Source organism: Lissotriton helveticus, chromosome 12, assembly GCF_964261635.1.
Source record: "Lissotriton helveticus chromosome 12, aLisHel1.1, whole genome shotgun sequence".
Taxonomy (NCBI): Eukaryota; Metazoa; Chordata; class Amphibia; order Caudata; family Salamandridae; genus Lissotriton; species Lissotriton helveticus.
Genome location: NC_136073.1, coordinates 222,154,714 through 222,167,232, shown reverse-complemented (window position 1 = coordinate 222,167,232; position 12,519 = coordinate 222,154,714). Strand labels below are relative to the sequence as shown.

General features: G+C 42.7%; 1 protein-coding gene across 2 annotated transcripts in view; it reads left to right on the top strand.

The window, feature by feature from the left end:
* The window catches only part of CA5A (carbonic anhydrase 5A), a 294,099-nt gene that overhangs the window by 247,741 nt on the left and 33,839 nt on the right, over positions 1-12,519 (top strand). For both annotated transcript variants that reach the window (XM_078670298.1, XM_078670297.1), the window contains exons 5-6: positions 3,348-3,410; positions 10,105-10,260. In XM_078670298.1, the coding sequence (XP_078526424.1) occupies positions 3,348-3,410; positions 10,105-10,260 (219 nt within the window). The remainder of the gene's footprint in view (positions 1-3,347; positions 3,411-10,104; positions 10,261-12,519) is intronic.

Below are 12,519 nucleotides of genomic sequence, written 5' to 3'. Positions count from 1 at the left end.
CAGCGAGGTAAACGTGGCCACAAACTTTCCTAGCTCCGTTACAAAAGGGGTCGCCAAAGAGCCCCCCCCTTGTGCCACTGCCCCAGCCTCTGAAGAGGCCAGGTCCCCTAACTTGGGGTCCAATTTAATTAGGAGAGATCGACGCTCCGTCGACAGGGCACAGTTGGTGTTGCCTAGGAATATTATGGCACGCTGCGCCCAATTGGAGAGTACCTCTAGGGAAACGGTGGTCCCTGAATCTTTGGCGTCCTCCGCCATGTCTAAGATTTTGGTTAAAGGTCCTATGGGTCCAGCAGTTTATCTTGGCATGAACGCCAAGAGCGGTCTATCCCCTTCGCGGATCTTTCATATATTTGGCAAGGAATGTTGCCATCTTGGAGTCCAGCTCCAGTGAACAGGCCACCTTCCTGTCCAAAGTAGGGTGCAGACATTCAGACTGCAGGCAACCCCACGCCTCCTTCTCCAGGGGCTTGCGGAGATGAATATTTTCATCCGGGTTCAGCATGCCCGAGCTGTCCTGCGGAAGAGTGGTGGACTACCCAGCCTGGCGCCAAGAGCGCGAAAACCCTGTGTCGTCGTCTGAATCCTCCGGGGTATCCCCATCCTTGTTAGGGGAATCCAGTGTGGGGAGTGGGACTGGCTCAGCGGTCAGAGGCGGGACCAGGGTGGGTGGAGTTGCTCTTGCTAAGAATGTGCTACGCAAGCATTCAAATGCCCCTTATCAACCGTAGGAGTGTCCCCGGGGTCACCCTCACTACAAGCTCTCTTAGGGGGTGGGGGACCCTCCACTGCAGGGAGCTGTGATGGGACCTCCCAACGTGCCTGCACCAGCTTGGTGCACTCCTGGACGATTCGCTCGGAGAGTCGCTGCTACATGGGCCCTACAACTTCATTAACACACCTATAAATGGATGTATCTACTGCCTCGAAAAAGGCGTCCTCATAAGGGAGGTACTTCACCTCTTCTTCAACATAGACATCGTCTTGCTCCATCATTAGTTAACAGTAAGGAGCCAATCAGGAGCCAGTCACACCAAACTGAGGCGGTAACTTCAACCTAAGGCCCTCAGGGTTACCAGAGGGAAAATTATGGGCAGACCCTTGAACTGCTAAGCTTTTTGGGGCAGCAGAAACTCTGCAATTATGGCAAGCACTGACCCCTGGCACACTAGACCCTCACAAAGGACCGGGCCTCTCACCGCCTCCCAGCGTGCCACTAAGGTTCTCAAAGGAACAATAAGCCTGCAGGCGTAAAAGCGCGGTCGAACAGCAATATGGACCCCTGCCGGGGCATTCGTGATAAAAGTAATGCAATGCGGGAAGTACGGACCCTAGAATAGGGCTTTCAGGTGAGGTGGATTCGGGTACAAGGCTCTCTCGACTCGCTCCACACAGCGTGGCTCCCCAGTTGAGGATAAGGAAGGAAAAGTGCACTTAACTGGCTGCGTAAGCAGCGAAGAAAGAGGAAGGACAGCTAGGACAAGGAGACTATGTAGAGAGCAAGGACACTATAGCAGGACTGTGTGGACATTACCCCTGGGGACCATGGGAGTTGCAGTCCGAGTTGGATTTTGTTCTTCTTGCTGCTTCATTTTCGTTTTTTCTTACCCTCTTCTGAAAAACGATGAAGTTTATGGCTTTTGTGGCTGCTGGGAAAAATTGTTACAGAATAAAGCGAAGAGAGAGAAGCATAATCGGAGCCTCCGGTCCTGACTTAGAATCTCGGGGGGTGAAGTGCAATGCTGGGCAGAAAAAAAATTAAAACGTGAGTTCATTAAACACTTAAACAGAGAAAGGTAAAACAGAGTTCTTAACTGGCAACAAAAAGTCCGAGGTTTTTTTTAAGGACAGTGGTTTCCCTGTTAATTGTTTTTGGGTTATGTATATGGTAGTGTTGCTGGGAGGTGTAATTTTTGGTATTGTAAGTTTTTGTTTGACTGCTGCCCTGGAAAGTGAAGCATTATCTTAGACTCCTGTCTGCCATGAAATTTAGATCAATGGTGTATTGAACTGTGTATTTAAATTTGAATTTAGGTGAAAAATGTGAAGCCAGATATGTTTTCGTTTTTTTACATTTTTGAAAAACCTGATTTCCTCACAAATACCTATTTCAGGAAGCTGTACTATGCTAAGGAATAAAGGAATATATTACAAAAAACAGTGGACCCTAGTAGTTTGGGTGATCAGGGTAAGAATAGACACAAACTGGAATAGTATTTATGTCCTTTGTCCAGCCGGACAGGAATTTATTTGGCGATGCACACAATCAGAAAGTAATGTCAAGGGGGCACAGCCTGTGACCCACAGTGAACAAGACAAAACAACAAGTATAGGCAAGAGCGAGCAAATCGGTCGGTATACTTATAATCAGTAAACAGACTTGATTGTAGTTTGAGTGACCATTGTACATCGTATTCACAAGCATATTCAGTACATATGATCCTATTGTGTCGACGACGTTTCGATGCCGAAAAACATGATAAATGGCAGCATCTTCAGGACAAATATATAAATCATGTTTGTCTTGGAATTATAAACAATTGTCTTTCATCCAAGACAGATCCTTAGGCGGAGAGGTAGTACAGGTCTAGAGAAGTGGATCGATTTCGACCAATGATAGCGTGTATTTCAGATTTTCCCGCTTTCGAGTCAATTAGACCGTCCAGATTACGGCTCGAGTTGTGCCGGTTGCAGAATCGCAGGACGCGGCATCTCTGACGGGGATCGCCAAATCGATCCACTTCTCTCGACCTGTACTACCTCCCCGCCTAAGGATCTGTCTTGCATGAACGGCAATATGTACTGAATATGCTTGTGAATACTATGTACAATGGTCACTCAAACTACAATTAAGTCTGTTCACTGATTATAAGTATACAGACCGATTTGCTCGCTCTTGCCTATACTTGTTGTTTTGTCTTGTTAACTGTGGGTCACAGGCTGTGCCCCCTTGACATTACTTTCTGATTGTGTGCATCGCCAAATAAATTCCTGTCCGGCTGGACAAAGGACATAAATACTATTCCAGTTTGTGTCTATTCTTACCCTGATCACCCAAACTACTAGGGTCCACTGTTTTTTGTAATAAGTTAAACGTCCATGGTCCCTAGTGTACTACCTTCGGGTTCCCTTGTTTCCTATAACCACAAGGAATAAAGGAAGGCACTTATGAAAAAGAACTATGCTTTTCCTTCTCATTTATTTAAAATATTACTAATCTTTCTGGACTTCAACCAACAGCCTTTTGATGTGAATTGTAAACATATGAAACATTAACATTCGGATGTGCTTATTGTGGTAGAATTGCTATCTTTTGCTAATGATCTGATCACATTTTCACTTTGTAGATCGGAAAACATCATCAAGAGCTTCAAAAATTGATTGATGCATTGCCACTTGTAAAGCACAAGGTAAATCTCAATTCTTGCTAACAATACAGTTGTCCTTACTGTAACTTTGTATCGTTTAGTTGAATATGGCACTTTGAGAAAAAATGTTGATTAACAATATCATTGTGTATTTATTTAAAAACCCTACTATTACCGTTTTACTTGGCTAATGTTGTATCCCTTGAATAACAGTGATATAAGTGTTTTATATTTTTATGGTCTTTTGAGTGAACTCTGCGAAATCTTATACCGATTTTTACATTCTTAGCATAATTTCCTAATTGTGTCATTTAAGTTTTTTTTTTTAGAGAGTTCTTGATACCTCATTTGTTTAGAAGTATTAGCATTATAAATAAGCACTGCTTAGTTACCCCACTTTATTGATGTCAATTTGACGACGTAAGTAGAATGAAAGGCAGAACCTGGTTTCTGGGATTAGTACTGAAAGCTGTTGGCTATTAAACTACACATAGAGCTCGGAACTAAGTGGTTAACCTGCTGTGCTATTTCAATGACTTTAAAGGATGTGACATAAGCCCATCCAACCAAGTCCAGTAACACTTGTATTGATCCATTTGGTATGGTACACATTATTTCTTAGATGTAGACACTAGATGAACACTTTCCATTTTAAGAAATTTTTGCAAAAGTAAAACAGGCTAGGTCCTGTTTGCCAAATTTGCATGAAGATGTATATTAATCGTATATCTATCAATATAGTTAGAAATCTTCCTGTTTAAGAACCAAGGGCTAGATGTAGGTAAATTAGATTTACCGATTCATAAATACCGAAGTTTACCGATTCGGTGATTTTTGATTCGGTAAATCCAATGTAGGTAAAAAATCTGTAAAAAAGACTGAATCTGTAGGATTCGGTATTTACCGGATCGGTATTTACCGATTCGGTAAAATTACCGAATTGACAAGGGGGACAGGGTGTCACTTTGACACCCTGTTGTACCCCTGATTCTGGCTTGTGTGCCATGTGACACACATACATGCCCTTAGGGGACAGGTGCATGGCACAGGTGTACACGCACAGATGTGCATGTACACAGGAATTCGTTATTTACCATGAAATAGTATTTCATGGTAAATAACGAATTCTTAAGGGCCTGTGGCACTATTTTAAGTGCCACCTACATTTAAATTTACCGATTTGGTAAATTTACCGATTCAGTATTTTACCGAGTCTGTAAATTTACAGAATCGTTACAATTTGGGCCCCCTACATCTCAAAAACCAAATACCGGTCGGTAACGGCCAGAATCGGCCGTTACCGACCGGTATTTGCCTTCCTACATCTGGCCCCTAGACACTAAATTATTGACTTCCAAAATCTGAAACTTAAAAATAAAATATAAAAGAACTCCCTACAAAAAAACTTGGTGTTTTTTAAATTTTAAAATTCAGCCAAACTCACTGTTGTAGGACCAGGCTAATTTACTATTCTCAGGCGAGTTCTACCGTTTCTGAGGGCAATTGCATGATGATGTGTGTTGGTGCATGTCCAGTATTTTGTAGCAGAATGTTTCACACACTTTGTTGCCCCGTCCCCTCCACATCCACTGCTCCCAATCCACAATAACAGTCTTCCCTTCCACTGAGACTGCAGATCCTGGTGCTTCCTATAGGGCTTTGCACACTTCTTTCCAGAATGTCCCTATTTGGAGGTAGACCCCTAGTTTCTGTTAGAATGTGCTCTGTGCATTATTTACCTCCTCTCAAGCATTGGATCCTGCATATATTCCCATGCTTGAATCATTCCCTGTCGTCAGCCCGGGAATACCTTGTAATATTAAATAGCAGTAAACAGTGTTAATATGGTCATGGACCTCAACAACAGTGTTTGTTTAGTAGCACATTAACCTCATTTGAAGCAACCGGAACATCAGCCAATGAAGTGCTTGCTCTCCTACTCCTCCTAGAGGTCACCATAGCTCAGATTTCTAGTGCATGTCGTGTGTTAGTGAGTCCCTAGGCAGAGCTCTTCTCTAACCTCTCGGCGACCTTATCCTGTCGTTTTTCTCGTCCCACATGGCACTGAACTAGTCCTACGATTAGCTTTCACACTACTTTAAGTTGTTTTTAAGAAAAATTATTTTGTATCTAGGCCAAGGAAGACCCTTCATCGGTCATCAACTGTCACCACGGGTGACAGAAGAAAGCTCTTTTCAAGTTGTGTTCTACTTGTAGTGAGAAGAAATCTAAACTGACCCACATGAATAGCACATTTATTGCCTTTATCAAGCCCATATTTCTTTGCTCTGCAACATATGTAGTACCTTTCCATCTAAAACCTAAAGGACGGGGAGAGGAGATTGTCGCTTTATTTATTGGAATACAAAAATACCCTCCTAAAGGGGAGGCCCTATCCTGTGGTCAAGATTCTGTGAAAAGTACTCCTCCAAGCACTTCCATGAAGGCAGCGCTAAAAAAGAAACGTGCATTTTCCTGACCTAAACCTATAACGTAAAGTGCCCACAGCCAACTCTACCCACAAAAACCATAGAGCTTCCAAAGAACCACACTCTAAGCATGATGATCACAGCCTAAACTTCCAGTCCCCACAGGTGACTTTATTGACGTTGAAGAAAAGATCAACGTCCTTGACGACAATTCGTGTTGCAGCGACTACCATAGTTAATAAAACCACCTTTGACGTTGAGACCAGAGTTAGCGATCTGATCATTGTCGACTAAAACACCCCTTCAATGTCGAGATCATCATCAGCATGGGAAGCGAGAACAAGGGGCCAAAGGATGAGGCAGATTGTTAATTCAGGTCATACCCAGGAGTTTACTAAAAACAACTATTCTAACCTTCAATCCCCCCCTTTAATGCAAACTCAATTTGGGGGAGCTGCAACATGAAATTCTCCTCATTCTCCAAGGCGCGATCAAAGTGGTCTTGTAGGCACAAAAGAATCAAGATTTTTTTTCCAGATTCTTTCTAATGACATTTTTTTTAAATGACTAGTAAAGAAAGATCATTTATGGACCTCCGGAAACTCCACGAGTTCCTCAAAAAACTGATTTTCTGCATAACTCTCCAAGAAGACCCCTGATGCTCTAGAGAAATTACTATCTGATGTCCCTCTGTCTAATATTTTCATATTCCAATACATTGGAGGCACAGGAAACACCTCCACTTTGCAGTTGCGGGGAGCATAAACAAATTCAAGGCACTCCCTTTCAGTTTCATATCAGCACTACTGATATTTACCAAGTGTCCAGCACCAGTGGCCGCTGACCTCAGACAACAGGGTCACCAGGTATACCCATCCGTGAATAATTAGTTTGCCAATGCTCCATCAAAGGAAGAAGCAAGCACTTTGACTGCCGCCTGCATAACTCAATTTCACCGGTTTTGATTAACACTGAACAGCAACAGGTCATACAGAAAACCTTGCACAGAACTGTGATTCCTAGGAGAAATATTGGACTCACAGCTGGGAAAAGCTTTCCCCACACTGGAAAAACGAGGAACGCTGCAGTCCATGGCTAAAACCTTCTCTACCAAACAGTCTGTCAAAATTGGGCAGTACAAAACTGCTGGGCCTGATGACCTTGTGCATAGGTTTTCCCCCCATTGCTGACTCCGGATGAGACTTGTCCATCAAGAACTGAACAACCAATGGAAAAGTTCACGGCGCGTGAACAGAATCCAGGTCACGAGATGTTTGAAACAAGCGCTGATCTGGTGTCAGATCTCTCTGTCTCGATATAGGGCTTCCTGTACACCCTTCATCGCACAGAATAATACAACTGATGCCTCCATGGATGACAGGGGAGCACACATGCAAAACTCCTGTGATCAGACGTGGAAAAGACTTGCCACGTCAACTTGCAATCCTACAGCTCCGAGCCATAAGACTGGGTCTCCAAGCATTTCATTCAAGTCTAGCAGGTCTCGTAGTCCCGTAAGAGCGGACAACAGAACATTGATGTTTTACATCATGAAAGAAGGAGGAACGAGATTGCGGTTTCTGTCGGAAAAGTCGCTCTTATTGTATGACTTGGCCATCTCCCATCATGATGAAATTGCCGTGGAGCATCTCCCTGAACGACCGAACAATCGGGCAGACTCAATCGGTCACACACTATTGGACTGCCTTGAATGGAAGCTCGTCCAAGTGGCTAACGTCTTTCACAAATGGGGTCAACCCACAATGGAGTTGTTTGTCATCCATAACAATAAAACATGCTGGTAGTCCACCAGTAGCTTTTGAGAACCAAGATTATGGGGTGATCCATATTCGATTTAATATCCAACACATTTGTATGCACTGAACCCTAATTCTTATTGCCCAGCCTCTTCTCACCAGTACTAGTTCACAAAGCTACTGAATCTCCCTGTATATCCTTCAGAACCATTGTATGCAACTTATTTCAGGTGCCAGTGCAACCCCTGTGCAATGCCACTTAGCCCTGATGATGCAAACTGGGGGGGGGGATCAATGCAGGAGAGTGAGAACTGCAAAGAGGGGAAAGTGAAGTTGATGATGCTGTCCCTGAAGGTGCTGCTGGAGGGAGAATAATAGCATTTTGGCACACCAGGTTACTTTTGGAGCTACCTAAAAAGGTTATATTTATTGGGATTTAACACAAGTCATTGGGCCCCTCAAAAAGGAAATGGAAGATAGCAGCACAATTCTCAAATCGCCTGGACCTTAAAGAAGTGAGATTAGCAGAGCCTCCAACAAAAGAATGTGGCTTAAGTGGTTTGGCTTCCTGACCTAGAATCCTTTCAGAGAAGTCTTTGGAGCACCAATAATGGCAGAGTGGTGTGCGGGGATTCTGCACATACACAGAACTATGCGCAGGAAAACTGGACCTCGGAGTATAGGGCTTGTACCTTCCTACCACCTTAGTGCCCAAAATCCCAGGACCGACCAGCTATAGTGTTTTATTCGTTCTCCGACAAAATCACAAAGCCACAAATGGTTAGACAACCCAGAACACAACACTCCCGACTCTCTCCGGAATCGCAGTAGCAAGTACCCTTTCGCTCACTCACTCGTACTTGTCCACAGTAAGGATAGTCAGTCACTGTATAGTTCAAAATGTTTATTTGAACTATCATGCTTTATAATGCAGTATAAGAGCCACTACCAGCCGCAAAATGCATAAACCTGGCATTGTTGCAATACCATTGAATATGAAAGGGGAGGAAATTGCTTACAGACAGTGGGAAAAGGACTATAAGGCCTAACCACCCTCCCCTTGGTACGTTGAGGTATATTATATAAAAGATCTCTGGGCTTTGTCAGCAGACCCCATAACTCCAAGCCTGGATGGTAGCTTTACATAATAGGAACAGCATAGCTCTTCTCCAAGGAAAGGTTTCCCTCCAAGTGTGTGTGTGAACAACATGCAACTCAGTAATATCAAAGCTCGAGTTCCCTAGCAGTGCAGTTGTGTCTAGCATGTGTTGTCTAGGTAATATGGACTGACCAGAAAAGAAAAACAAGGGTCATGTTTTTCGGCCTTGCACATCGTGTTCAGACTAAATTCCCGGAACAGCAGAGAACGCAGAAAGCAGACCATTCTCATGTGAAAGACACAAACCGAGTCTTGTAAAATAAAGTCATGTAGTAATGTGCGCAAAGCAGCATCTTGGCAGCAGAGCTCATGCTAACTTAGCAATGTTGAGAATGACCCTAAGGGCCCCATAACCGTGGATACCATATTTGCACATGAGATCATCAGCTTTCCCCTGCAGTGTCCGGAGACCAACAAACTGCAGAGGGCTAGAAAAAAATATACTAGCCAGGATGAGAGCACTGGAAATAGTCGAATGATAGATATGTGGTGGCGCCGCTGAAATGCGTATGGGAAGGCAAACTAAACTGATGTGTTATGAATATCTAAGTGGGTAGGGATGGACAGTGAGCCATTGAACCAAGCTCCCTTTCTTCCTCAACTTTTTATGCTTTCCAGCAACTACCTGATATCCAGTCCAATTTTACTCTTGTATTTGGGCTAAAATGAGGATCACTCCTGCAGCCTCTGTTCCTCTTTGTCACATTGCCGGGGATTGCACTAGTGTTTATTTCCCCCACCACTACTTAGACCATACTCCTTCATATCTCCACTAATCTCCTGTTCCCAAGAGTGGGGGTGGCCCCTTGTCCTTTCCTCTGCCTTGCCTCTCTTCCTGGATCTTTTATTGTGTATCCTCATCATTGAGTATCTTGTGATGTCTCTGTTTTCTGCTAGCCACTCTACTCTTGCTGCTGTCACAGTTACAGCCGTCCTTCTCCAGATGCTTTTAGGCACATCTGACATCCTCTGCGGTTTGATTCAAGATGGCTAGACCTGGTCTCTGCGGTCACCACTCTGGGTTATTGTTGATCATGGTGCTCCTCCTTCTGCTTGCCTCATGTCTCCAAGGATTTCCTTGGCATGTTCAGATGTCCGGTCCAGGAGTTAACAGGCACCTGGAACTGTGGCCGACAAACTCCTTCATGACGCTGCCATCTTGGTGGTAGTCTTCCTTTTATGGAATGTCTTACTTTTATGGAATGGCAGTGCCTGGCTAAATCATTTTCTCTTGTGTTGAATATCACTGGCAAGGGCCGCTATATTTGTCATTTGTACTTTACCCATGTAGCCTTAGAAAGCAAAAGAAAACTTAGATTGGCAACTTATTGTAATACAGTTTTGTTTTCTACTTTGTGTTTATTTATGGATATGAACCTTGTGTCTTTCAGGATACGCTCACTGATTTTAAAAACTTCGACCCATCATGTCTGTTACCGTATTGCCCAGATTATTGGACATACTTTGGCTCATTGACCACCCCACCATTGTCTGAATCTGTAACATGGATCATTAAAAAAAGGCCAATACAAGTCAGTCCAAACCAGGTAGGTGCTAATAATAGTAATCTCTGATTTTGTTAAAATAATTGTTGCACGTCATGAAATAATGAATTTATATAGTTCAATAGTTTCTATTATGTCATGCTCTGAAATGATGATCTGTGTCATTTATTTTGTCTTTTTAGATTTTAGTTTGTGGTTTAATGGTTATCCACAAATACCATTTTGCCATCTTCATCCTATTCTGTTTTTTAAAATCCCAGATATGTTCTTAAGCTTCATATGCTTGGAGCATACCTTACTGTCCGAGGGTGATATTAAAGCACTGTAGAATATCTTTTTTATTAGACTATTGATCTATGAGGTACCATGGTAGCACAACCACTTATGTTGCTATAAATGTTGTGAAACGAGCTACACTCCAATTCAATCCCATTTTGTTTTCCTTTCTTCCAACCCTTACAGCCAACATCTGTGAAAGTATTACTTTGAGGCTTAGACAGTGTTTATTTTCATTAGGTTTTTCTCACATTTTATTAAGTTTTCTGTCATTGTCCTTTTTTCTGTCTATCTTCTGATAGCAAGTATTCAGGTTGTTTTTTTTCTTTTTCATTCCCAACTTTTTCTTTCTATCGAGTCATACTTATGTATTTAAATGAGTAAATGTTATGTGACGGTTCTTTAATATGACTAGCACATCATTGCCCTAAAAAACGATGTAGAGTTGCCATGCAAGGGAATCCGATTTGTGGTGCCTAAGACCACAAACGGCTAGAATATTATTGTTAGGACCAACAACTTAATACGTGACTTACCAAAAGAATTTCCACTTAGTGATAATAATGGTAATAATTAATCCAGTCCCAACTATAGGACATCCTACTATTAGCATTCCGTTTTAAGACCCATTCAGTTTGTGCATCATGTGAAGGTTTTAGTGAAGGGCTTCCTAAGTGAACAAATGCTGCATCCCTTCTTCCCACCCCAGATTTACAGACACAACTAGAAGTAGGTGGTTACCTGTGACTGATATAAAGTAAAATATTCTCCTCATCTGAGGATGGGTCAGGGAAACAATAATGTCATTGTCGCCTCTTAATGCGGTTCTGGGTTTGCATTTATGCTACTTTGTGGGGCTTGACACCGGACAAGCAGAGAGGGGCTAATTAAATTATATGCATTTAAAAATAAAGGTTGTCGTCCCAAACTGCCTTAACGTGCACAGTTTACGGCGTTGAACATTAGCATTTAAGGTCTTGGTTTGTAGGATGCATTCAGTTTCATTTAAGTTGGAGGACTGTAATCAATCTAATAAACATTGCTTTGGGTAAGAAATGTGACGGAATTGGTTTGGATTGAACACTCCAACAAGGCACCCTGCACTCAAAAGGCCGGTGCTTCTGTGGGATATTTCCAAGACTCTATTCCAGAAAGTAGGATATTAAAATAATTGGATTATCAATGATGAAGAGAAACGTCAGACTAGACTGTTACTATATTGAGTTCCCTGTAAATTTGAAGCCGGGGAGTCAGAATAAGATGAGTTCTATGACAAAGATTGGTTGTGTAATTGTCTGTTTGTGGGAGCAGAAAGTGAGGCAATCAAACTCTGAGCAGATGGCCAAATGGACAACTATAATGTTAAAGCAATTGCTGACCCCAGATTATGGGCAGATTAAGCTTGCAGGTCATGCCACCGCAACTAGCTCAATACTTGCTTATTCACCAGGATGGAACGCCAGTACCCCAGTTTCAGACGGTTCTTGCCAAGGACACTATTTAAAGTTCCTTAACAAGAGAGAAAAATATTGAACCATTTTTTTTTATTTAGGAGCTGCTACAACTACTTTTTAAAGAGCCCTCCACTGGGAGCTGGTATGAAAATGGGAAGGTGGGAACCTGACAATTATGAATGTGTGAGTTAACATAAATCTCAAAGGAGGGTTGCCATCGCATCTTCTGGAGAAAATAGACAATTCTGGCAATACTGAAATTTTGTTTTTTCCAATGACTTTCATTGAGGTCTAGAAGTTATTGCGTGCAGTGTTTTGCTGCGTTTAATTTTAAAGAATGCTGGTCCTGTAATAAATTGCTTGTTCAGACACAAGTCTCGAGGGTTGCCTTTGCGTCCTCCGGCAGGGATCAGGGAATGCCCTTAGTGGTGGAAATGTATGTTTGAGTCATGTGTGCTGTGTATACACATGCTTTGCATACTCCTGCCATCTAGTGTTGGGTCCGGATGTTTGCAAGTTGTTTTTCTTCCTAGAAGTCTTTCCTAGTCACGAGGTAAGGTGACTCCTCCTT